Below are 24,313 nucleotides of genomic sequence, written 5' to 3' on the forward strand. Positions count from 1 at the left end.
TCAGGATAATCTATAACATGTTTAGTTCATGCTGCGTCTATTATTTATTGGTAAATATAAGATTGGCTCGCAGACGACAGTCTTTAAAGAAATGGCCGCTGCCCGTCTAGTGTGGCTGCAAGCAGTGTCTCTCAATGATGAGAACTTCACAGACCTGTCCTGAATGACTGTGATTGGAATTTATTATTCTGATGTGAGACACTTAAAAAATATAAAATACACACTATGTCGACTCATGTCGCGTGGACCGGAGCGTGGACCGGAGCGGTCACGTGTTTGGCGATTAGCCACTTGCTAGCCACAGCATGCTAATGAAACGTCTTCTCCTTTACTGTGTTCCTAGATGGCGAAGGATCCAGAAGCTGCTCGCTGCAAAGGTAACTTCTGTATACCATTTGGCACTTTTAGAAGTAAAACCTAGCTGGAGTAGCATGACGTGGAGCAGCAAGCTACTGTGATGTTTCATTTGAACTCTCTCACTGAATTCTTTTGAGGAAAACTTCATCTCTCAAACTGCTGAGTAGCATGAAGCTCTTGGAAGTGTGCACATATGAAGTTGGCCCTTATAAATCTATAACATGCTCATTTTGTTCCCCCCTCTTCTGTCCTTCAGGATTGAGAAGAATGTGGAGAAACACTCTGCATACGGTAATTTTTATAAAATTATTTTTGCTGCAGTTGACCAGCTTTAATCAGCTCTTTAGCTGTTGGGCGCTCAGTGCTGCAGTGATGAATCACTGAACTCTCTCTTACCGAATCAGCCTTTGAAGAATGTTCTTTACCAGATTCTGAGTAGCACATGGGCTTAAGCTAATGTAGCAAAACTGTAATTGTAGTAGTTAAAAATCAGACATGTGTTTTTTTTAAAGTTGCAGTACTGGTGTAGAAGTACATCTATTTAATATAAACTTTCCCCCCAGATGTTACAGACCGATCAAGGATGAAGACCATGAATGATGGGGATGAAGGTCTTAAGTAGGTGAGCAAGACTTTTGTTTATAGATCTAATTTCAAGCAGGGTCATAACTGATGAGTTAACATAAAAGACAAGCATATGCCTGATTATTGTGATGCTAGATTATAATCTGATAAACCCTCCAAAAATATTAAACCCCTTTTATCCTCTCCCTCTGTGGCTAATCACTGATTTCCTTTTGTAGGTTTGTCTGCAGTTTCCACTCAAGCAACTCATCAAAGCAGACTGCACCAAGGTGAGTAAAAGATGGATTTAATCTAAATGTATCTGCAGTGGGGGTTAAATGTGATGATTATATTTAATGACAAGCATATGCCTGAATAAAGTGATGTCATCCTTTAATCTGACCACCCTCAGTTGAACTAGTACAAAATGTTCAGTTCCTAAGCTTGTGACTGACCTGGAGATCTTTCTGTCAGGTGGGTCTCTATCAAGATGTCTGAGGAAGGATGCCACATGAACATCTCAACATGTGAGTATAAATCAGAGTTTGTGTTTGACAAGTTAATCAGAAATGCCTTTCCTGTGGCGCATTGAAAACATCCAAATTCTAATAAAATGGCTGGTAGACTTCAGGAGAGAATTTGCTTAAGCGATTGCTAACAAATGGCAGTTTTTCTGCATCAGTTAAGTACTAATGAGGTTGCTTGTAACCAAATATGAATGTTTGAAAGGATGAAATGGGGTAATGCCCATCAAACACCTGGACGACTATTGTCACATGGCAGTTTGTCACCAAAGCCCTGATCAAACATTGAATCTTAGCACACTACTACAGGTTATTGTTGAACTCTGCTGACCTGCAAATTTCTCTTGCAGGGCCTTTTCAGAGGATACCTGAAGAGGAAGATGACCATTGAAGTCACATGGTGAGTCTTTATCCTCTTTAAAGTGCACCCAAAGAGTAAATGTCCTGGCCAAAGCAGTTCCAATGATGATTATACTTAGCTCACTTTGAACCGATGTGAAACGACACGAACAACTGAGAAACTGCCTTTTTTTTAAAAAAAAAACCCTGAAACTTCTGTTTAACTCAAGTTTTGGTTTTTATACATGAACATTTAGTATCTTTTTAAACATGTAGTAAAATGTCTTCTGTCCACAGATGCTCAACTGCTTCAGCAGCATGATTGACGCATTCTCTTTAAAGGTAAGATATAATTGAGTCCCTGCTACAGAACCAGTTGCTTAATCCCAGACCTGCTGAAAATGATGAGATATACTTGGAATCTCGTTCGTCTGAACTGCTGTTGAGAAATGGAATATCTGACATCAGCAAAGTTCAACAATTAAAATAAAACTTGCAATGTTGTGCTCAGACCTCATGGTATCACGTCTGTTGCAGGTGCCTGGCTCTTCAGAAGATGCATGCCACAGTTCCACATGTTCGCCCAGGTGAGTGTGCTCTTTAGGCATTTACTTAGTGATCTGATATACAGCAAATTACATGACGTGGCCCAAAGTGGTGGCGCTTCAAGCACTCTTAAGGAGTTTTGTAAACTATAATTGTCACTGTTGCATCGTTTCCTTTGTGATGACACTCGCGCATGTCTTACGCCTTGTGTAAATGTCAGAACCTGAAAAGGTGGACCCACTGGCGTTTCCTTGGCAATAAGGTGAAGACCCGTTGGGGCTACCAACAGTCTGAATGGAAACGAACTTGACTCAGACTTGTGCTTCACAGAAATTCTGATGTTTTGGCTCATTTTTAGTAGGCTCACGATTTGAGAATAAATGCTGATCTGGACTTTTCTTTTAAAAGGTCATCAATGCTGAACTGAGAAAGAAATTCAATGGGATTCTCCATGCTCATCAGTGAGGTGGGTATCTGGTCACCATGGTCACATTTGCTGGCAAATCTTAAGCATAATGATGAGTTTCTTATTACCGCCCCAGTCTGAGAATTCATGACTGATTGGTACCCCTCTGATCACACGAAATTAAAAATGTTGTCCTTTACACAAATGAAACTCCGTGAGTAACCCATCGTTCTTGTTGCAGGTTTGACTCTTTCGAACAATGGTGCAGATGCCCAGTGCTGCTGCAGGTAAATATTAGAGAGTAAGGTTTCTGGTATAGTGTGTGCGTTCTTTAGTCTACTGGCTGTAATGTACCTCAACTGCTTTAAAATCATCATGTGCATATTTAAACATTCAATTTCACAAATGATCTTGCAGTAAGTGAACTGGGAAGTTTTATGTTCAACTTAGCTATTGGTCTGAGGCTGGAAGTTAAGTGTGTGCGTGCGTGCGTGCGTCCCATTAATCAATTTTCTCTTTAAAGGTCCTGGCATCACATGCTCTTGATCTCGCCTGCATCTGCACATGTTGGTGAGTATTCGGTTTCTGAATGCTGGACTATTGTCTTTGAAGTTATTGTCTACATTCTCAACGCAGAAGTGATGAGTTTCTTATTACCGCCCCAGTCTGAGAATTCATGACTGATTGGTACCCCTCTGATCACACAAGAATTAAAAAATGAATTAATTTGCACCAGTTGTACTGGAATTGAGTAACCCTCGTCCCTTGTTGCAGGTTTGTTGCTGTCTGACTGAAGTGTCGGGAACAGAAAGCTGGCTTTACTACAGGTAAATGAGCAAATGTGTAATAAAAATGTAATGCTTCTGGTGTTTTGGAAATGATGCCATGCACCACTAGTCGAGGGGGTTCCTCCCCCCCCTTCAGCATGCCTCCCCTCCTGTTGACCCAGTATGGCACTGAGAACCCTGAAACCACACTCAGGTGTAAGGTGACCTGCTGGAATTCTGATGGAGATGGAGCTGCGAGGGCATGACTTAAAACCTTGACCCCCTGATCCATACCAGAAGCTAAAGCCTACATTTAAACCTTGTATTGTAATCTGTGATCCAAACCTGTTCCTGGATTGTCTCTGTGGTTTATCGAGGCAGAGAACCTTAAGTGATGGCTATTGCTGCAGGAAAAAACAATTTCAAGATTCAAACATGATGCCACAAGTGAATATTGTAGAAAATTCTGCCTGAAATTGACTTGTTAATCTTGATGTTCAAGGCAAATTCCTGGTCAAAGATATTATGACTGACATGACCACAAAAGTGATCCTATAATTTCCAGAACAACCACGCTGCAGATTTGAGCCCATAAAACTGCTTTACTAGCACCGCAACAGCCAAAAAGCTAAGACCTTAAAGGAATTTTTCAAAACGAATTTAGGACTAAATGTTGTCATATTTAAAAACGCAGCATTTGGATTCACTGATGTCAACTTCTGCAGTTGTATAAATTAAAACTTGGACCATCAAACTATGATTAACTTGTCTCTTTCCCTCTTTTGGTCTGGCAGCATGAAGTTATCTTGGTCTTGCAGACAGCTGACATGCTGGTGAGTATTTGACCTTCGGATTTACATTGGAGACATCAGGTCTCAAAATATGGAACTTGAATGTCTGTCTAACTTCACTAGAAGTGATGAGTTTCTTATTACCGCCCCAGTCTGAAGATTCATGACTGATTGGTACCCCTCTGATCAAAACTATTTCACATTTGTAATACACAATGTTGAGGATTTTGCCACCCGTTTCTAAGATGTTGTTTTTTTTTTGCAGACTTCCAGTAACTTGCTGCCATTAAAGCTCCATCTGATGCTGGAACACATGTTGCTGCTGACCAAGTGATGATCAAGACGTGTTTAAAATGTTACCACTTTATTTGTAATGAAACTTTTAAATGGTGTAAATTTGAAATAAAATACTGTTCACTACAACTCATGAGTGGTCTCATACTACATACATCACATTGGGCATGTCCTGGAAAAACTAGCTTCAGTGCCCCTGACACACAAGGAAACTGGATTGTTATACAAGTTTTTATTTTAGATGACTATTTCTAATCATTTAAGCCATTGCATACAAATTACCCCAGGTGATTTGACCACTCTAGAGCCCAAAATTGATTTGTGGAATGAGTATTGCTTGAAAGGGTATATATCAAGATGTGCTGACTAATTTGACAGTCACACACACTGCCATGTTGACAGTCATGAAGGGACACAGATTAGTTGCCCTCAGATTGAAGTAAATTGAGAATCTCTGGGGTTGACTTGGCAATAAATACACAAGCTAAAGGTACAAGCTTGGCTATCAAAAATGAGATACAAACGGTATACAACATGTTGGTAGATGTACTTTTGGAAGTGAATTATTTAATTCAGTAGGCGTTTAAATTTATTCAAGAACATGTGAGGCACATAATCAGCTGACAATCTAATGTACCACAAAATACAAGAGTTTTAACGGTCATAACGTAAACATGTAATTTTAAGTTTGTGCAACTGAACATTAAGTCAATACATAAAAGCCAGGAGTGACTGCTGCAATCATAGATACAGACAGTACTGATATCTGCATGTCACTGCAGCGGTAGAAACAAGACAATTGTTGAGCTCTATTTGATCGTTCAGATGTCCTTTAGTCCAAAAATGAGCCTGGAATCATGTCAGAGCTCAGCAAATGAGAAGTTGCTGTTAAAAAAGAAAAACTGACACCCTCAGTCAGTGGTGAAGATCCTTGCAGCGATGTCGTCTAACAGCCAGTCCACTCCACCTAACAAATTCTCTCCAGTTACTGCACTGCAACCAATGATACACCAGTGATGAGTTTTGATCTCATCCAGGGCCAGCGCCTGCAGGAAAACACACAGGAACACACATTAGGATGTACCGCTGATACATCCAACTGTAATCTGACATGAAGTTAAATCAGCAATACTGCCTCTCACCTCTCGTATTGCCTCTTTGGACAGAGCTCCTGGTAGATCCTGTTTGTTGGCAAACACCAACAGTGTTGCACCAGCTAACCTCTGCATGGAGGAAATTGATGTATTATTTAACTTTATAATATTTCTGGGGTTTCTTTGTCAACTCAGGTGGATTTTAGGCAATTATTGGGCTGGAAATCATCAAAGCAATCTGACAAAACTGTCACTGAAGCCAACATGTGCTCCCCCATTACTCCAGTGTTTGTTTTGTGTGTGTATACCTCCTCCAGCAGCAGTGCACTGAGCTCCTGCCTGCAGTCTTCCAGTCGGAGTCTGTCTGCGCTGTCCACCACCCACACCAGCCCGTCTGTGCTCTCAAAGTAGTTCCTCCAGTAGGAGCGCAGGGACTTCTGACCCCCTACATCCCAAATATTCAGCTTAAACCTATAAAACACACAGAAAGAGGATTTAATGCTTAACATCGCGATTGAGTAAGTAAATGAGGGTCTTTTATAAAACAAATACATCCTGACTTGATTTGAAAAGATGTCATTTACACCCTTTTTAAAGCCTAAATCGTCACTGTAGCTACTAAGCTAAAAGCATCCTGCCTAAAGTGGTTGCCCAAGCTTGACCATGTGTATAGTGTGTGTATATTGTGATATTCTGAAAACCAGACTGTTTTCTTTCTAATCTCGTGACAAATTGACTTTTTAGATGCACACGGTTCACACAGCGATGCTACAAACGTAAGATAGTCCTATAGAATATGATGCATTGCTGTAGCATAAACTACCCAAAAGTTTATAATGTGTTAAAACTACCACAACAACAGCAATAAAGTACAACATACACATTAAGGGAGCAATAATAATAATCAAAAATCATCGGATATAGTAGACAGACAATCACAGGGAACATTTTACTGCATTAAGAGTCAGGTACTGTATATTTTGCTGACAATTCTTACTTATAGGTGCACTACGTAGTTTTTTATGCCTAAACAAACTAAATAAACAAACTCTTTGTTTTCATGACTGGATAAACAAACTGACTTCAAAAGGACAACACAGTTTCTTACCGTTTTACTTTGTTTATATGTGGCGGACCCTGCCACCTTTCAAGTCCAAAACCACATCGTGCCCCTTTAAGTAAGGTTTTGATGGCAGGACTTCAACTTGTAGTGGAGTATTTTCACTTAACTAAAGGATCTGAATACTTCTTCCACCACTGAATATGTGTTGTGTGGGGGAATTCACTGTATTTTAGCACAACGCCTGGACATATACTGTGTGTGCATGCGCATTACCCTTTGTGCTCCAGTGTCTTGATGTTGAAGCCCAGTGTTGGGGAGATGGTGCTGATGTCTTCTCCATTAAACTTCTTGAGGATGGTGGTCTTCCCCGCGTTATCCAGACCTCTGCACGAGCCAGGTTAAAGAGAAACTCTCGCACCTGATTATGAATTAGCCATGGTAACTAACCAGTCTTAATAGCTAGCAAGTTAGCATGATGCAGCACAAAAAAGGGGCCAAACAAACGTCACAGACAAACGACCGTTATCCCATAATATCTAACCATACACGTATATAAATTGCTACTCTTATGTCACTGACAGATAAAAGTTAATGACGTTGGTACATGTATGCTACTTTGTTTCAAGCTAAGCTAGCAAACTGTTACGCACAGGATACAACATCAGCAGTCTCATCTCCCGCTCCTTCTGCTTCATCTTCTTTAAAATCGTCAGCAAACCCATCGCGGCGGTGTCTCTGAAACGTAACTGCAGTTACAATAAACAATCTACTTTCACTGACTTATCGTATGAAAGATGTTTAGCATCCATGAGCATTGCGAACCAGGAAGAGGCTGGCATGCTAGTCCCGCCCCACGCAGCCACCAATTGGACAGTTGGGTAGAGCGAGCGTTGATTGGTTGTTGGAGACATTCGAAGCTGGTTGATTGGTCGGTGAGTATTTTAAAGGTGTGGCCGTGATGTAGAGGCGCGGTTGTGTGGGTTTGGCGCCCCTGTGTGTCTGTAGTGGGAATTACATGTTTGGGTTGCGCAATCTGGGGATGTTCTGTCACAGCTTGTATCCAAATATATGAAGTATCGATTGTGATATTTACATTTAATTGTAGAATAATAATACTGTTAATATCGTTGGAGAATGATAATACAGTTCATACCATCCTGTAAGCTCCATACAGATATTTTAAACAGCCCAAAAACATCCTGCAATTCCCAATTTGCCAGTTTTCATTCACACAAAAACTTTTCTTTTTCACAGGGTTTCCTAAGTATTAATATTTTTATTTTCTTTTACAGTATTCACAGTGCCAGAGAGTAGCTTTAAAACTGTGGAAATAAATCTCAGATATTAGCCTTACATATATAATTTAACAAGGAAAAAAAACTTTATAAATGGACGTAAATAAGTTCATAGAGGTGCTTTTTAGAGAAACAAAGGTGTTCTTTTTGACAGCTGGCAACATTTAAAAAAAAACAAAAACTTTTTAATAATATATCTGTATGTTTGCTGGGTATTTTGAGAATTCAGCCTTATGTCATTATGGGATATTTGCCTCATATTAAACACAAGGTCCCCTGAGCTTTGGGATTTATGATAAGCACTAACATACAACGTTTTTCACCATGATCACAACTGTGAAGTAACAATCTCTTCTCATGCTAAATCATTTATACTGGTCATCAACATCAGCTCAGTCAACACAGGTTTGGATATAGTCATTTATTGCTTTTGGAGAAGATACTAAGTCACACACATGGTCAAACAAAGGCACTTTCTCTACCTGTGGTTGCATCATTTCCTGCTGAGAACCAGTAAAAGCTGTTGGCTGCTGTCTGGGGGCTTGATCCATCATTTCCTGGCACAGGCGCCTCAGAAATTCCCCGCACGTGAAGGAGGCGCAACCTCCTTCTTAAATTGGTCATTGAGCCCCGACCGGTTCCTGTTCCCGACCCGTCCTTTCCCATTTCTTCTAGGTGCGTTCACGTGCTTTCGAAATGAATAGCTGGGGGGTTATTGTGTGTTCAACCACACACTCACACTAGGACAACACCGCTTAATGATAATAGCGCTTAGTGAAAACCAGGCTGTCAGTCGGTCTTGTCAATAGTTTCCAGCTTTTAAACAGTGCAGCCTCAACGCTTTCTTTCAGACACGGTGCTGAAAAGTGAAACTAACTCACTACACGTGAACGCAGCGCAGCCCCCGCCACCCTTACCAAGCAATGGGTCAGTTTAAAAGAAAGAGAAACTGAAAGCAGCTGCAGCATCATGTTGCATCATCGGATGCCAAACCTCCTGCGCTCAAAAGGATTCAGTCACCTCGGCTGAGGGCTTCACTCCGAGCGACACATTTACAGACTCAACAAGTCACCAAGCAACCATCAGACATTAGTTTGCATCAGGGACACATAGCATTATCGTTTTTGTTTTTTGTTTTTTAATTTTTTTAATCCTGAGTCGGTCAGTTTAGTCCAGGCTGCGCAGAGGCGCGCTGGTCGTGCGCCAGCTTCACAGTTTGAATGAAACCGGTCGCAGCTGCAGGGACGCTGCACGGATGATCCGGGCTGGGTGAAGGTTCGTCCTGCCGGCGGAAAATCAGTCAGCCAGCCAAGTGTGCTTCAGGGTGGAGGAGATGTCCCCGTTATACATGGAGACAGGGTACGAGTCCAACAGCCCCAGCTCGCTGTCAGCTGAGGAGACCCACAGCAACACCGCTGGATCGGTAAGTTTTAATCAATCAGTCAATAGAAAAAAAGACAATAATCACACCATATTAACAGCCTTAATGAATAAAAGTGTATTGTTACTGAGACACCAGGAGGAAAACAGTACGTAAGACCTAATTTGTATGCTGGTTTCACATGTCCCATGTAATGTTAGAGTAATTTAATGGGAATCCATGAGAACAAATACCCAAAGTACTATTTTAAAGGTGCACTATGTAGTTTTGGGGAAGAATCAGAAGAGAATGGTTTTCGTTGACTGATATTTCTATATCTACATAACCTGAATAAACAAACACAATTTCATACTGTTTTACTTTGTTTACACGTGGCGGACCCTGCCACCTTTCTAGCTTCAAACAGTGTTCTGGGACCTTATTTTTCCTCTGAATTGTGAATATTAAAATGATTGACATTGAATTTCTTCTCCAAAACTACATTGTGCCCCTTTAATATTTTTTATTTACAAAATGTGTTCCACTCTGATTCATGCGTTTCAAGCTCATCTTAACCGATTTGTATTCTAATTAAATCACTCTCAAATCACTCAAAACCCATTATTTAGCAACTTCGATACAGTCCAAGTCCCTTTAATAAATCTTTGATTGGCAGTACAGAGGGAAAGCCCAAGAATTTGTCAGGAGACGCAAAACATATGCTGTGATGGCAGAACCCCAAGTTCGGTTCCAGCTGGGGACATTTCTTGGATGTCACTCTCCTTGCGAAAAACAGAGTAACCGCTTCATGGAAAAGTGGTTTCAAACGACTGAAAAGACAAATAAGTGCATTGTATTTTCAGAAGTGTTTCTTTCTGCCTCAAAATACATGGTGCTGTTGGAATAGCTGGCACCAGTCACAGTGTCTAAGAATGATTGTTTCTGCCGTCTGCAATAACCGACTGTTTGTGTACATTTAAAAAACAATATCTCTAAAATCTTCCAGTGCTGCCAGTGAATTCACTTTGACATCTAGTGTTTCATGTCCCATTCTGGCTCAGTTTGACGGAGACATAAGAGTGAAGCACAGTGATGGAAGACATCTGCTGCATTTAAAACTTCATTGCAGGAAATCAGTCAGGAAAATGAGAGTCTACCTTCACATGCAAAGTATATTTGTTGACTTTGTCCCACAAGGCTTTAACATCACGCGCTGCAACACAACTTCCTGCTTTAATAGAGAGAACTAATTTCATATGATTAGTCTCATGACCTTGTGACCTATGGTATGTCTCTAAACATTATGCAACATCAAAAAGTCATAAGTGTCATCCTCGGACTCGGCGTGTGCTGCAGTTAACCTAAAAAAGAGTGTGTCTGTTGCATTCATATGTACAGGAGAGAGAAGGAGAGGAGCAACTGACGGGAAAAAGAGGGACGAAAAGACAGGAGAAGAACAGAAACGCTGCGAGGAAGAGCCGCAGAAAACAAACGGAGAGAGCGGACGAACTGCACGAGGTTCGAGACGCTCGCTCCTTATCTTCCTTCTCTCCTACGCTTCCCTTCTTCCTTTAAACCGTCGACCTGTGATCCCTTCACTTTCTGTCTCCTGTATTAAACACACACGCTCAGGCTGTGTGGCTAGTGGTGTGTGTCTTGTGTAATCTGTCAGCGTGCTCGAGCCGTTTCTTGTAAATACTCTGCTTTAGGAGAAGGGCTTCAGCTCTCTTGTGAGCCCTCCCCATTGGCCCTCCCTTCCTCCTCTCTGCCCTACACACACACACACACACACACACACACACACACACACACTCTCCCACCTCTGTCTGTCTGTGCCTCGCTGTAATTTTTTTCCCTGAGGGACGAATTCCAAAGGTGGTGCTTTCTCAGTGACGCACACACACATTACGGTCTTCCTGAACTGCTGAGTTGAATGTCTGATTGGATTTGATGAAGTGAAAGGTGGCCCGACTCAGAACCTTCATAATGTGCCCAACTGAAAACTATTCTTGGATGTATTTCTTTAAAAATCTGATGTAACAGCAAAAAAGCGAGGGACGATGCACCTAGGACTTCCTCATTTTCACAAATCCAAACTCTTAATGAGACTTACTTTGCAATTATCACGTAAAAGGACAGTTACAGTGCAGCATTGGTGACAGTTGTGACTAATAAAGAACACAAACATGCGGCGATGTTGCTGATATTGAAAGAACGATTAGACATTTTGAGAAATGAGCTCATGAGAAGATTGTACTATCGTGTCCGTACAGTCAATATGAAGCTACCGGCTAGCTTAGCTTAGCATAAAGACTGGAGATAAGGGGAAACAGCTAGCCTCTGTCCAGAGATAAAACAAAAATCCACCTACCAGCACCTCTGACTTGTTACATCAGTGCAAAAACGTGCGGTTCTTGAAGTCACTGCTCCTGGCCAAGAAATAGTCCCTAACATAACCCCTTTTAACAACAACTCGTCTTTTTACACTTTCTTCTTTTGTAGGTATTAAATAAATAAGATGTAACATGTTAATTAGTTAGCATTGGATGGTTGTAACCTCTTTAGCTAGGCTTGCTGTTAAAGCTAAACCAATCTTCTCCCGGTTTTAGTTTCATACTTACCACACACACATACGTGAGAGCTGTATCAATCCTGTCATCTAATTCTTGGTAACAACTGGGACCAACAGATTACTCAAGACATAAAGGCACTTCTCAGAATTGGGAAGTGCAAAAATGTACCCAGAAACTGTTTGATAAGAAGTTCATTGATCATCGTTTACGGATGTTGTGTTAAAATGTCTTTTGTAACAAGTTTCTGTGCAGCTAGATAAATAATTTGTTCCTCAGTTGTGTCAATAATCTTAAAACATAACAAAGGGTTAGGGTCACACATGATTGATTACCGTCAGGTCATGAACACAACTCGATACACACACACACTTAATGTATTATATTACTCTCATTAAGTCTTGTAGTTTACTGTGTTGTACCTAACTTGGCAGTTGAAGGCGTTTCCCTTTCATTCTACTCACAGTTTGTCCTCAGACACCTTATCTTACCTGTTATAAACCAGTTGTGTAATTGTGTGTTCATTGGGTTTGTGGGTTGGGTTGTGTGTGTGCAACGAGTCCAGACTTTCACTTTCTGTTACTCACCTTCTCTTTCTGCTCTGTTCTCTCTGTGTGTCCTTAACGTTCGCAGAGCCGGTGTCAGCAGGTCATGGTGAGGTCTAGGGTCAGCGAACGTGACACACAGCTGCATAGCACCGCTAGTTTGACCTTATATGTAATCTCACTGAGGGGAAACACCATTTTTCTGAGCACCATTCAAGTCTGTAATGCTGTCAGGCTGTTGCTGAAACTTAATTAGGCCATAAAAGTTAGAGTTTACTTGATTGATAATCCAGGAGAAAACATTTCTAGAAACTCTAAATATGAGCAGGCTCGTGTTTTGAGGGTTTCTTGCCAGATTTAAATTCCTTATTGGTCAAATTAAGCGTACCTGCTCTGCACTGATCAGCAGGGAATCACCCCGCTGGCTCTCTCCACCCTCTACCCTCTCCTTTCATGCTGAACTTGCACTGCTGCCACTTAAGAGCGATATTTCCGCTCTCCTTCGAGGTTCTGACTTTGGCCACACATCATCCGCTCTATGGCTGTTGTGCTTTCTATTACAGTGCTCGAGAGGGGCCTTAAAGAAGTATCATTAGTATCGCTCGGCGGTGGTGTTTTATTACAGCACAAGTCAGGCCTGGGGTGAGATTATGTGGGTGCGGTGTGACTGCGTTTATTATTTGTCTTTTGATGTATGTCTTTAATCAGTTTTTATGGCCGATGAGGGCCACTCTTAGGGATAATAAAGATACACCTGACTCAACTTGACATTAACTAGTTGTCCCTCTTTTCTTCGCTTATGTTCATCTCTCTTTACTGTCTTCTCCTCAGGAGCTCCAGAGTCTGGAGCAATCCAATTCAGCCCTCCACAAGGAGATTGCCTCGCTGAAGAAAGACCTCCAGCTCTACACGACGGCACTGAAGCGCCACGAGCCCTTCTGCTCTCTCAGAGACTCAAAAGTCTGCCTCTCGGTTTCACCCCCGACAAACTGTCAGACCAGCTCCAGCCCTCCTCGAGTCCCTCCTCAGGCCTCCACTCAAGCTGCTTCCCCTTCACTCTCTACCTCCTTGACCTCCACCCTGGGACTTCAAGCCCTTAAATCTCTCGAAAGCCCTCATCTGTCATCCTCAACTCCTACAACATTAGCCTCATCTACCGCCTCGTCTTCTGAGCTCTTCACTCGCTCCAGCTCTGTAACTGCACCTTATTCTGTCTCTTTCTCTGCAGTCTCGGCTCCTCACTCTCTGTTTAGCGATGATCCTCCTTCTCTAATCAGATCAAGGCCGACAAATGTTACGCCCGTCTGCACCGGCCTCTTTTCAAACCCCGTACCCTCCACCTCTCTCAGCACAGCTGCTCGGCCTCACTCGAGACGGGGCGCCATCTACGATCGCTCTTCAATGTCAGAAAAGGCTTGTTTCTCTACATATCATCCTGGTGCATCCTCTTTTCGAAGGGCTTCGTGTAAAGAAGCGTCACCTTACTCCAATTTAGCGCCAGAGAACGCAGGTCTTGAAGCGCAAGGTTGTCCCATGAATGTGGCCCAACTTCATTCGGGTCACTTCACAGGAAATCCAATCAATTCAAGTCTGCCGCTTTCTCTTTTACCATCAACGCTCCAAGATCCTGCTCTTCAGTCATTCTCAGTGTCAAACCCGGAGCTGTCTCTTGCCTCAAAGTCAATTAATAGTCGACACGTTGCACCCAATCCCGCTTCTCTGCTGTCCCTGCTAACCGTCCCGAGTCCCCTCACCGTGTCTCAGACTACCTCCAGCAGCTTTGGTGGACCTCTCCCTCAACCCCTGCCCTCTCTGCCACCATTGGGGGATCCCTTGAGAGATCTCTCCCTTTCTGAGCTACTTGAGGGCAATGATTGGATACTACAATAACCAGTAACACTACATGCCGCATAGCAAAGGAAGACCAGATTCCTTGTGCCAAGGAATGTCCTTATGGACATTTAATTTATATTTTTCTGTATTTTGAGTGGTATAATCAACTAGATTGGATCAAGTGGAACCAAATCACAAAACAGAGACCTTTGACCATTGAGATCTTCTGCAAGAACTCCGGGTCAACTTCATCTTTCTGCTCCTTAAAGAGATACCGTAGTGCATTTAGAAACGCCTCACTGAGGTTTCAGAGACTGGAGTCCATTTTTTTCCACTCCTTTCCTGCAGCTGCTCAAATCTACGACTCAAAACACAATAAATAAACCTACAATAAATGAGAGACATTTCCAGCAAATGCGAACCAACTATGCAATAAAATCCAGCGGCGTCCAGTTTCTTCGTTTTTATTTTCACAGTTGGGCCTTTCACAATCCAGAAACACGCGATAACTTGACTCAGCATTTGAATGTAAAATTAAAAAGAGGGTGGAGCGCTCACTTCCTCGCCAATTCATGGAAATGTCATTACCAGAAATTTCCATCTGTGCCTCATCGGAGCCACAGTGTGAACACTCCAGGGGCCAAAGTTGCCCACACAGCTCTGTCCTGGCTGCATGTCTTTGTTCATTATGATTTAACTCCAGGAAAGTTTTTTTTCTTTTTTTCTTTTTGCTGACTTTAAAACAGATGATCCAACACATGCACTCTCCTCACATGTTTTGCTGCTACTGATCATTTATTTATACATTGCAATATTTGAATCCATTTTCTTTTTTAAAGCTACAATTTATTATTCTACATTTCTTATGATAAAGTGGATTATTATTTTTTCTTACTCACCGTAAAAAATAGGATTGCATTAATTCTACTTCCTGTAATTATGCTCTTATATGATAGATTGTTGATTTAAACTCTTTTACCAGGCTGTGGTTGCAAGAGTTGAAGCATGACCAGAAAAGTAAGGGTAAATTCTCAAAGCCCCAAAGTCCTCAGATTGAACAAGTGCCTGTTGGTTTGTGGTGATTTCATTAATTTCAAATAGTTGTCTGAATTATTTATTTACTTTGTCTGCCTGTATCAAAGTGTATATTCCCAAACATTATTTATGCCTTACAAAATAACCAAAGCAAAGGGATGGTATAGGTGCATAGCTCATTTTTGCCCTGTGGCCCCCTAGTGGATAAAAACCAGCCATGATTACATGGACGATTCATTTGCCGACAAGACATTAGTTTTGTTTACTATATAATCAGAACTAGCCAAATGTACTGTATGTATGAGATCACATGCTTTTGGATAATGTTACGATGTTTTACAAACTAAGCTTTAATGTTTTACATGCAGTACACTGACAGCAGGCTTGCACTAAACAGCAGGATGCGGTGATGAGGTTGTCAGGGACAGCTTCATTAAGGACAATGACGGTAACAGAGTCGTTAAGTGGTCCAATAACACCCCCGTGGAACCAAACCTCTGATAAAAATGGTTGTATAATTAATAACTCCCTTACTGTGCTCATTTCATGTGAGTCAGTCGAGAGAAATAACACATTTTTCCTGTGACTCCCTTTGACTCACAGTAAGGTGGAGCGGCTAAGACTTTTTGTATTGGAGCTATCACTGTGGGGAAATGGAAGTGTATTGTGATTTGTTTTTAAAATGTGAAGAGATGTAGTTGGGCTTCTGCACCATGACTGTATCAAAAAGACGATTTTGGATTTTCAAATGATGATTTATGTTGATTACTCTGCCTTATATCGACTATATCTGTAGATACATAGGAACTATATGAGGGTTTATTCCATGTAGCGGTTTGTGATTTAGTGTAAGGCTTTGTGTGAGTGTGTTATGACTATTTAGTATTTATCAGGCATTAGATTAATATATTTATGTTGTAATATTGGTTCCTGTAGAAAAGTTATTTACAAATAAAACATTTCATTAAAACGTTCTTTCACTTTTGTTCGATGTACAATTCTGCTATATCTTTAATATGTTTTAATATAATAAATCAGTACAATTATAATACAGCTACAAACATTGCTCTTCTTACAAATGAAAAGTTGAATTAGCAATAAAACACACCCCTGCAGTTTTTATGGTGACTAGGTTTGAATAGATGTTGACATTATTCAACAAGAGGTACATTATCTTGTTTTAATACATTGCACACTGTTGTTTATAAGAAATGGTTTAGCCATGCTATCGTTATGTGCCACACACATTGATGCCCCCCCTCAGGAAGAGTTGTAATGCTTTGGTGATCCTACTGACTATATACAATATGGACTGAGCCTCCAAGTCTGAAAAGTGAAGCCAATGCAGAAGTGCCTTAAAGGGGCACTATGTCGTTCTGGAGAAGAATTTCAAACTCAGAAATGTTTAATTTAGGTATTTAGGATTTAGGATAATTTAGGAGGTAATAATACAAACTACAAACCATAACTGAATAAACAAGCTGTTCTCAGAGGAAAATAAGGTCCCCAGAACACTGTTTGAAGCTACAAAGGTGGCAGGGTCCGCTGAACAGTATGAAATTGTGTTGTCCTTTAAGTTGAGTTTGTTTAGTCAATTTATTCAGTCATGAAAACAAAGAAAGTTTGTGATTCAGTTTGTTAAGGCATACAAAAAAAATCATTCAGTGAAAATCTTTCTCTTCTGATTAGAATGTCTTCCCCCAAACTACATAGTGCACCTTTAAATCTGCATTGCTTCTCAGGGACAGCAGGGGGCGACTTCACTACTAAGTCCAATTGTGTGTAAGCCTATGAGAAAACGACCCAACTTCTCACTTTATTTATTACCTCAGTAAACAGTTTACTAATGAGTTTATGGTCTCAGACGTTGGTTTGAAGTCGTCTTCAACACAACTTGACGCTCCCTGACATCACTTTCAGGGTGGGAAATTCAAATGTTGTGTTCCAGGTTGTACGCCCTGTAAACAAAGGGAATCTGACAAATTGTTACCTTTTCATCACTTCCTGATTGATCGGCAACTGAAAAAACAATGGATAGTTAAAATCCAGAGGGACATCAGGCTATATTTAAAGTAAAGCTTCCCTTGGACAACAGCTAACATTAGCATTGGACACATTTATTTAAGCCTAGAGGTAGCCTAATAACTACTGGACACAGCCCTCGAAGTGGAGCCCCGTTCATTCCTATGAAAGCATGAAGCCAGAAACACTTGACTTCCGGCCAGGGTTCTTCCGGGTTCTGAATGAAGATAAAATCATTTAATCGTGCGGCTCCTCTAGGCTTTCCAAATGTTCTTGGAACCGAATGGCTCAAATTATGACAGTGAAACGAGTCTTTTCTCGAGGGTTGTGACGCTCCAAAAAATGTATCCACCGTTTTACAGATGCTTCTTTCATCAGGTTATGGGAAAAAGTATTTTTCGGCCACAAGGCATCACGTGACACTGTAGTTACACAGTTCGGCCACTGGACCCACTTCCTGGGGGCGTGGAACTGCCTCACAGAGCTGCTAGCACCACTGTTGACATTTTAGTCTTCTTAATAGATTATTGCAGCCTAACTAGGCTTTAGACAAACGTTACCAGACTGAATATAGACTTTATAAGATTTGTGAGTGAGTTGTTGTCAAGTACAAGACATTAATAGAGTCTAAACAGAGTAGTAGCCTGTTAGCGTCCTGTGGTGTTATCAAACCAGACCCAGTAACGCTCCCATCAACTACCCACTGGCCTGCTGGTCCCCCCAGTGTTTTTCCCAGAAGGCAACCGGCTGAGCTCATCTGCGACACAACACGGAGGAGGAGGAGGAGGAGGGGGCATGGGGCGCAGGCGCGTGCGATTACGCACACCCTCCGACTGAATATAAGATTATGAAGCTGGAGTGTGTTTGCGGTGAGAGGAGCAGTAAGGAGGCTTGAAGGCTATGAGCGCAAACACACACCAGCAGAACACACTCACCGGCAGCCGAGGTGTGACTTTGAGAGGCGGATGAAGGCGCGTGGATGACTGCGCTTTTGAGTGCGCGCGCGCGCCGGCACGTGCGTGAGGAAGCTAGAGAGAGGACAAGTGGCTTAGAGAGGAGGAGAACAATGGAGGGGACTTGATCCTCAAAGCCAACTACATCCCGGCGCACAAGCACAAACAACACACACACACACACACACACACACACACACACACGCTTACCTCAAATAGGAAGCGAGGAAAATGGGGGGAAAGGGAAGGGAGGGGAGTTGGGGAGTCAGACAGAAACACTGACGAGCGTCAAAGCGGCGCGCTGCTGGAGGATGATGGGAATATTTGATAGCAGCCCGGGTGAAGCCGCAGCCAGAGGTTTGCCAGAGGTGATGCAGTGGGCCACTAATGACGCATCTGTTCAGAATGAACCGGGTGTACGAGGCAAAGCCATGCCACATAAATAAAGACAAATAAATAAATAAATCCATCCTATAGCGTCATCCGCAGTGAGGAGCCTCATTCCTCTCTCTCCTTGCACCACCTTTAGGCTGAGGAGCCAGCGGCAAGACGGGCAGAGTGACACCAGACAGCATCCGGGCACAGCTTTCAAAATAAAACCTTTATAAAAGGTGCACTGTGTAACTTTTTTGGTTATGTAGGCCTTTATTCATCAAATGTCAGACTTCTAGATGTGCTGTTTTTTTGTTCTCACCCTCCAACCATAAAATATCATCTAGTTTTGTGTTGAACCGCTCAGTGAACTGCATCGTCCCACTCAACGCACATCACCAACACCAACACGGCCGCTGCCTCTGCACAGAAAAAGTACTTACAAAAGGTGAAAATTACAATAAATATGGCCGTATTGACAACTGCAGTTATGTAAAAGGGTAGTTCGTAAGTTTTGGGATCAAGCTTATATATAGGAGCAGCGCTGCAATGTTTAAATTATGGTTTTGGTGAGAGTTCATCGACAAGACTGGAAGGTGCGTGACTTTGGCTCTCTATAACTCAAAATGTACAAATGTAAACATGGCTTTAAAGGTGCAATATGTAAGAATTGGCACCCTGTCAAATTCATCCATAAAACAAATGGGGGGCAGCATATCACCAAAATAAGTGTTAACTGCTGCTAACTGTAGCTGGCGTTAGCTAGATAGCTCAGTTAGCTGTGCAGCCAGCAGGTCAGATAGGGAGCTTGGAGTAGCAGGAGAGTATTGGTGTTTACATAGGTAGCACAGGGGCTTTGGACCTGGATTCTGTCGATACCTTAAGGTAATTTTTGAACATTTCCAACAAAGATTTTACGTATTGCCGCTTTTAAGTGCACCTTAATGTTTGTTCTTTCAAACTGCTGTTGCATGGATCAGCTCGGTCTCTGTAAAAAAAGTTGCATAGTGCACCTTTAATGTGCCTGCCCTGCCAGTGAGGTACTGACCAAACCTTTTTTACTCTGTGGCTTCTCGTTTTTTGGAGATGTATTTGATATTTCATCATGTTATCAAGTTAAATACTCACACTTGTTGTCTACTGTAAATGTCGGCAGGACTGTGGCAATAATTATAGCTGTCCTGATCTTTTGTGATGCCCCAGGGTTGATGCATTCTTTGCTATTTGCCACAAAAATGAATTTTTTTTAAAAATTTAATTTATTTATTTAAATTTTAACCATGATTTTCTATTTCGAGAAAAGGCTGCAAATATAATTCTGCAATTTCAAAATTGAGTGAAATTAGTGTAAATCAATGCAAAACCGAACAAACTGTCCACTGATGTCCACCGGCTCATAGCAGATGACCATGACCCCTTGTCAGTCAATACTGAGAAGGGGAGCATTTGTTTCGGGTTCAGTCTAACGTTCTTTTGCTTAGTAACATAAGCAAAGATCTCCTGTAACAACTCTTCCTCTGTCTTCACCTGTTCCTTAAAATATAGGCCAACAGTTTCAGCTGTTTTGCTGTTGAATGATTAACTGCAGTTAGATAAAGAATCTGCCCCGAGGTTGTGTGGAAAACAATAGAGGTGCTGTTTTCGGTTTACTGAAATAGTTTTACACATGCATATAGTGAGATAGCATCAGGATACCAAGAAATAGTGTAATAAAAGATGGCTGAACAGTCATAACTCCAATGCAATCTGCTCAGTTTGAATTCTAGCGATCCTTTTGAGACATGTTGCATTTCAAGGTTGAGACTTCACACCTCCTCGCTTTGATGTCTACCTGCAGGCCAGCGCCTCACTTCAAAAGATGTGTCAATCCTGTTAGTAGGCCTCACACTGCAGGCCCAAGTTTACCAAACTACAGTATGTGCCGATACTTTCAAGTTGTACCAAAGAGGCTGGAGGAATGAGTGAAAAATCCCTTGAGATTGCTTATACTGTTGTTTGCCTACATTTACATTGCCTACATTGAGTTGTATTTTCACAGCTAACATGAATACGTATTAACTGAGTCAGGTTTATAAAGAAATGTGTCACATCCTTGTCTATTTTATTTATTTTCCATTAATCAGGCCCATTTAATGCTCTATTACCAACTGAGCAATGCACGCAACTTTCCCTGTGACCCCCACTGTGCAGCAATTGGTTATTCCTATTAATTGTAACTTTCTTTGGTAATATGGGAGTTAATAAAGCAAAACTCCAGCTGCCATGATAACAGGATTTCACATTTTATGCCCTTGAGGCCCTGTCTTGAAAGAGCCCTGTATCAAAATGTATCTTTAAGACCTTTGTGCTCCTAAATGAGTCTGTGTTTACTCAAATTACCACACAAACCCAATGTGGTATAATATCCTATCCTAGAAAGAGGCTATGTAGTGCAGAGCACAGAGACCTGGTGGCTAATTTTTGCCTCAGGTCATTGCTGGGGTTGGTACGATTGTAGAAACCAACAAGAGCACGCTAAATTGCCTAAGTATTCAATTGAAAAATCTCATGCCCTCCCTTCAGGCCTCTTTCCAGAGCCCCTTCTCTGAAACACAAGAATGTGCTCTGCCTGACTACACCATCTGCCCCTCAGCTCTCGCTGGCTAGCAGAGAGATATGTAAGTGGCTAATTTGCTACATTGTGCAACAAGCTCTCTTAGCTTTTTCAGAAGAATAAATACATAAACAAAACAACTCTCAAACATGTAAACACAAGCAAAATATCTTCAACAAACATACCTCTGTCCAAAAAGGCTAACAGGCAGGCCAGTCCCTCTTACTGCTATGGGTGTGTGCTTTATGCTATCTGGGTTAACCGCTTAACAAGGCTGTTGCTGCCACAGCAGCTCTGTTCTTTGGCTCAGGGGCTGTGTTCTGCCTGCTAATGTTAGCTGAACAAGTCTGCGTGATGCAACTGCTCTTTTCTTGGGCTCATGGCTGTGTGCTTTGTGCTAACTGGGTTAGCTTGGCTCAGGGGCTGTGTGGTTTTTGTTACCTGGTTAGCATCTGAACAGCAATCTGGTTCTTTGGCTCAAGGGCTGTGTTCTTCCTGCTAATGTTAGCCGCTGAACGATTCTGCATGCCCCAGTGGCTCTTTTACTGGGCTCAGGGGCTGTGTGCTTTGTGCTAACTGGGTTAGCTTGGCTCAGGGGCTGTGTGGTTTTTGCCACTTGGCTAGCATCTGAACAGTAGCCTGGTTCCTTGGCTCAGGGGCTGTGTGCTTAGTGCTACTGGGTTAGCAAGCTGCTGAATAACAGGCTCAGGGGCTTTATACTTTGAGTTCTGTGCATTGTTGTCATCGCTAACCATATCCAACTACCTCATGTCTCACTCACATATAAGAAAACACCAAACATTATCATAATGAGCGCAAACAACAAACATGGCTATTGTTAGTAGCTACTCACCGCTGTCAAGCCATCATGTTAGCACAGGAAATTTCTGGCTACACTTCTCCTTCATTCTTGTGAAACCATCTCGCAAATAGCTTTAGTAATATATGTGAGATGTTCTACAAATATAACAAAACTGCTTCTAGAATAACCAACCTGAGTGTTTATGACTCAATGTTCGCGCCTTGTCTCATTTTATTTTGAAAGGCCGGATGCCTCACTTCCTGAACGCTCCTGACTCACAGCGTCCATCTTGACGCAGCTCGCTGAGGCGCTGTAGGACGACCGGATAACGGGATCCGAGAAGGGGGACAGGAGCAAAACGCGTCAGTCTGACAGACACAGACGGGGTGCTATTGTATAACACGGGCCTTCTTCAGTCTTTTTAAACTCCAGGCTGCTGCCAGGAAAGAGCGGCTCCTTTCTTTTTTGTTTCTCCATCTTTCTCCTGCCGCTGCTGCTCTCGCCGCGGAGGTAGAGACGGAGCGGAGCAGCGGGGCTCGGTGTTGCATCGGCCGCTGGCGGAGGACCTGCACATGTCGGCGCGGTGAGGGACCGTTTGTTTCCCCGCCCTGATAACGGTTTGAGGACGGCGGGAGGAGGACGTTGTGTGGAAGGTGGGGGTTCAAACAGCGAACAGAGAGCAACATCATCCACCATTGAAGAAACATCCTTTAAAAAAGCAGGTGCGGCCGTTTGAGCGGTCGAAAGAGGATCCGTTAAAAACCAGCGAGAAGGACAAGAGTGATGCGGCAGCCGAGGTGGGCCCAGATTGATGATTTTATGATATCATCATCCGCCGCCAGGACCGATCACTGATTTTATTGATAAGGAGCAACCATCGAGGAGAATACGCTGTAAACTGACCTGGGGTCCGTGTGTTTTGTTTTTGGATCTGGATAAACAGGAGGAGCTTCAATCGGGTGCATTGATTGCACTGATTTGTCCACATAAGGAGCTGACCAGAAATACATACACAAATCTAGGCCCATGACTTAGTGTGCGCGTGTGTCTGTGTGTGTGTGTGACGCCAATAGCAGCAGAGAGGTGTGTGTGTGCCCGTGCGTGCGTGCGTGTGTGTGTGTGAGGAGACGCGCCTGTCTGAGCATCATCTGGTAGCTGTGCAGGCTACTCCTCCACGGGGATGATACACAAGCGATTTTTCATCTGCGCGTGAAACACGGAAGAGTCAGGGATGATGCTGCTGCTGCTGCCATTTCCCGTCCGGCTCTGATAGAGACCGCGAGGCGCACAGCACGGGACTGGACATCCAGAGATTCTCTCTCCTCACCTCTCCTCCGCCTTTGCACCTTCTCTTCCCCTCTTTATCTCCCCCTCCCCTCCTCCTCTTCCTCCTCCTCCTCCTCCTCCACACCCCCCCGGGGAGCCTATTCATTCTGATCAATTGATAATCCATCTGTGATTCAGAAAAGCCACCCACTCCTCCATCCATCCATCCATCCATCCATCCATCCCTCCGCTCCTCCATTCACCCGTGCATCCTCTCTCAAGCACCGCTTTACGCACTCACACGCGCAAACGCACGCACGCACGCACGCAAGCACCACCCGCCATCCATACAGCCATCATGGAGACGACCAAGCTGCCCCCGTCCAGCCCGTCCTCGCCGACCACCAGCTTCTCGGTGCCGTCCGCGGAGAAGGTGGACGGCTTCCCGAGGAGGTCGATGCGCAGAGCCCGGCAGAGGAGGTCCCACAGCTCGTCCCAGTTCCGCTACCAGAGCTCCCAGGTGGAGCTCACCCCGCTGCCCCTGCTCAAAGGTGAGACACTGCTCCACCGTGGCACACATATAGTCCAGTGACAGGACTGAAAGTTCAATAAAGTTTTCACTCTATATATGATGAAACACCTCCAGATGAAAGTGATGCCATCTCATGACTCACAGGGCACTTATTGATCAGGACTGTGGAGATCTATTGATGATCTATTGATGTGCTCCCTGCCCTTGTACTTTTCTAACTCACAGAGGTGATGGCTTTGATTTATTGTCTGATAAGAGCAAGTCTGCTTTTGGCAAAAGAAATGTTGCAGTGTTTCTGATTTGGGGCTGCAACTCATCATTTTTGTCAATTAATTAGCGGGGAAACCCCAAGAAATTCAGTTCACAGTGATTTAAAACAGCAAATCGTCA

General features: G+C 42.8%; 3 protein-coding genes and 1 long non-coding RNA gene across 5 annotated transcripts in view; 3 read left to right on the forward strand and 1 right to left on the reverse strand.

The window, feature by feature from the left end:
* Window positions 1-289: 289 nt before the first annotated feature.
* Window positions 290-4,717, forward strand: LOC311251993. Of its 2 annotated transcripts, none has more exons than XR_014621475.1 (14): window positions 290-377; window positions 614-648; window positions 921-979; window positions 1,161-1,211; window positions 1,396-1,448; window positions 1,796-1,845; window positions 2,082-2,126; window positions 2,322-2,371; window positions 2,739-2,796; window positions 2,978-3,023; window positions 3,260-3,306; window positions 3,511-3,563; window positions 4,298-4,336; window positions 4,560-4,717. It is a non-coding gene; the product is annotated as an uncharacterized lncRNA (long non-coding RNA). The 2 variants fall into 2 exon arrangements; XR_014621476.1 differs by having other exon boundaries at window positions 921-975.
* Window positions 4,642-7,599, reverse strand: arl2 (ADP-ribosylation factor-like 2). The gene is made up of 5 exons (XM_084344733.1): window positions 7,403-7,599; window positions 7,019-7,129; window positions 5,991-6,153; window positions 5,731-5,811; window positions 4,642-5,634 (listed from the first exon to the last, which is right to left on the reverse strand). Exons 1-5 carry the CDS (start codon window positions 7,465-7,467, stop codon window positions 5,500-5,502), a joined length of 555 nt encoding a protein of 184 aa, XP_084200859.1. The 5' UTR covers window positions 7,468-7,599; the 3' UTR covers window positions 4,642-5,499.
* A 1,448-nt stretch (window positions 7,600-9,047) lies between these two features.
* On the forward strand, window positions 9,048-15,196 carry batf2 (basic leucine zipper ATF-like transcription factor 2). Its single transcript, XM_084343993.1, has 3 exons — window positions 9,048-9,463; window positions 10,799-10,918; window positions 13,347-15,196. The coding sequence occupies exons 1-3, from the start codon at window positions 9,374-9,376 to the stop codon at window positions 14,403-14,405; spliced, it is 1,269 nt and encodes a 422-aa protein (XP_084200119.1). The 5' UTR covers window positions 9,048-9,373; the 3' UTR covers window positions 14,406-15,196.
* A 7,216-nt stretch (window positions 15,197-22,412) lies between these two features.
* The window catches only part of ppp2r5b (protein phosphatase 2, regulatory subunit B', beta), a 41,853-nt gene continuing 39,952 nt past the window's right edge, over window positions 22,413-24,313 (forward strand). The window contains exon 1 of the mRNA XM_084344251.1: window positions 22,413-23,942. Coding sequence (XP_084200377.1) covers window positions 23,750-23,942 — 193 coding nt within the window. The 5' untranslated portion in view covers window positions 22,413-23,749. The remainder of the gene's footprint in view (window positions 23,943-24,313) is intronic.

Source organism: Pagrus pagrus (genome assembly GCF_965226575.1).
Source record: "Pagrus pagrus genome assembly, chromosome: 22".
In the NCBI taxonomy this organism is placed as follows: domain Eukaryota; kingdom Metazoa; phylum Chordata; class Actinopteri; order Spariformes; family Sparidae; genus Pagrus; species Pagrus pagrus.

Coding starts and splice junctions, on each gene's coding strand:
- arl2 (XM_084344733.1), bottom strand. CDS start 7,467: ATGGGTTTGCTGACGATTTTAAAGAAGATGAAGCAGAAGGAGCGGGAG. Junction 5,812..5,990: donor GTGCACTGCTGCTGGAGGAG/GTATACACACAC, acceptor TCCTCCATGCAG/AGGTTAGCTGGTGCAACACT. Junction 5,635..5,730: donor CCAAAGAGGCAATACGAGAG/GTGAGAGGCAGT, acceptor GTTTTCCTGCAG/GCGCTGGCCCTGGATGAGAT.
- batf2 (XM_084343993.1), top strand. CDS start 9,374: ATGTCCCCGTTATACATGGAGACAGGGTACGAGTCCAACAGCCCCAGC. Junction 9,464..10,798: donor ACAGCAACACCGCTGGATCG/GTAAGTTTTAAT, acceptor TCATATGTACAG/GAGAGAGAAGGAGAGGAGCA. Junction 10,919..13,346: donor GAGCGGACGAACTGCACGAG/GTTCGAGACGCT, acceptor TCTTCTCCTCAG/GAGCTCCAGAGTCTGGAGCA.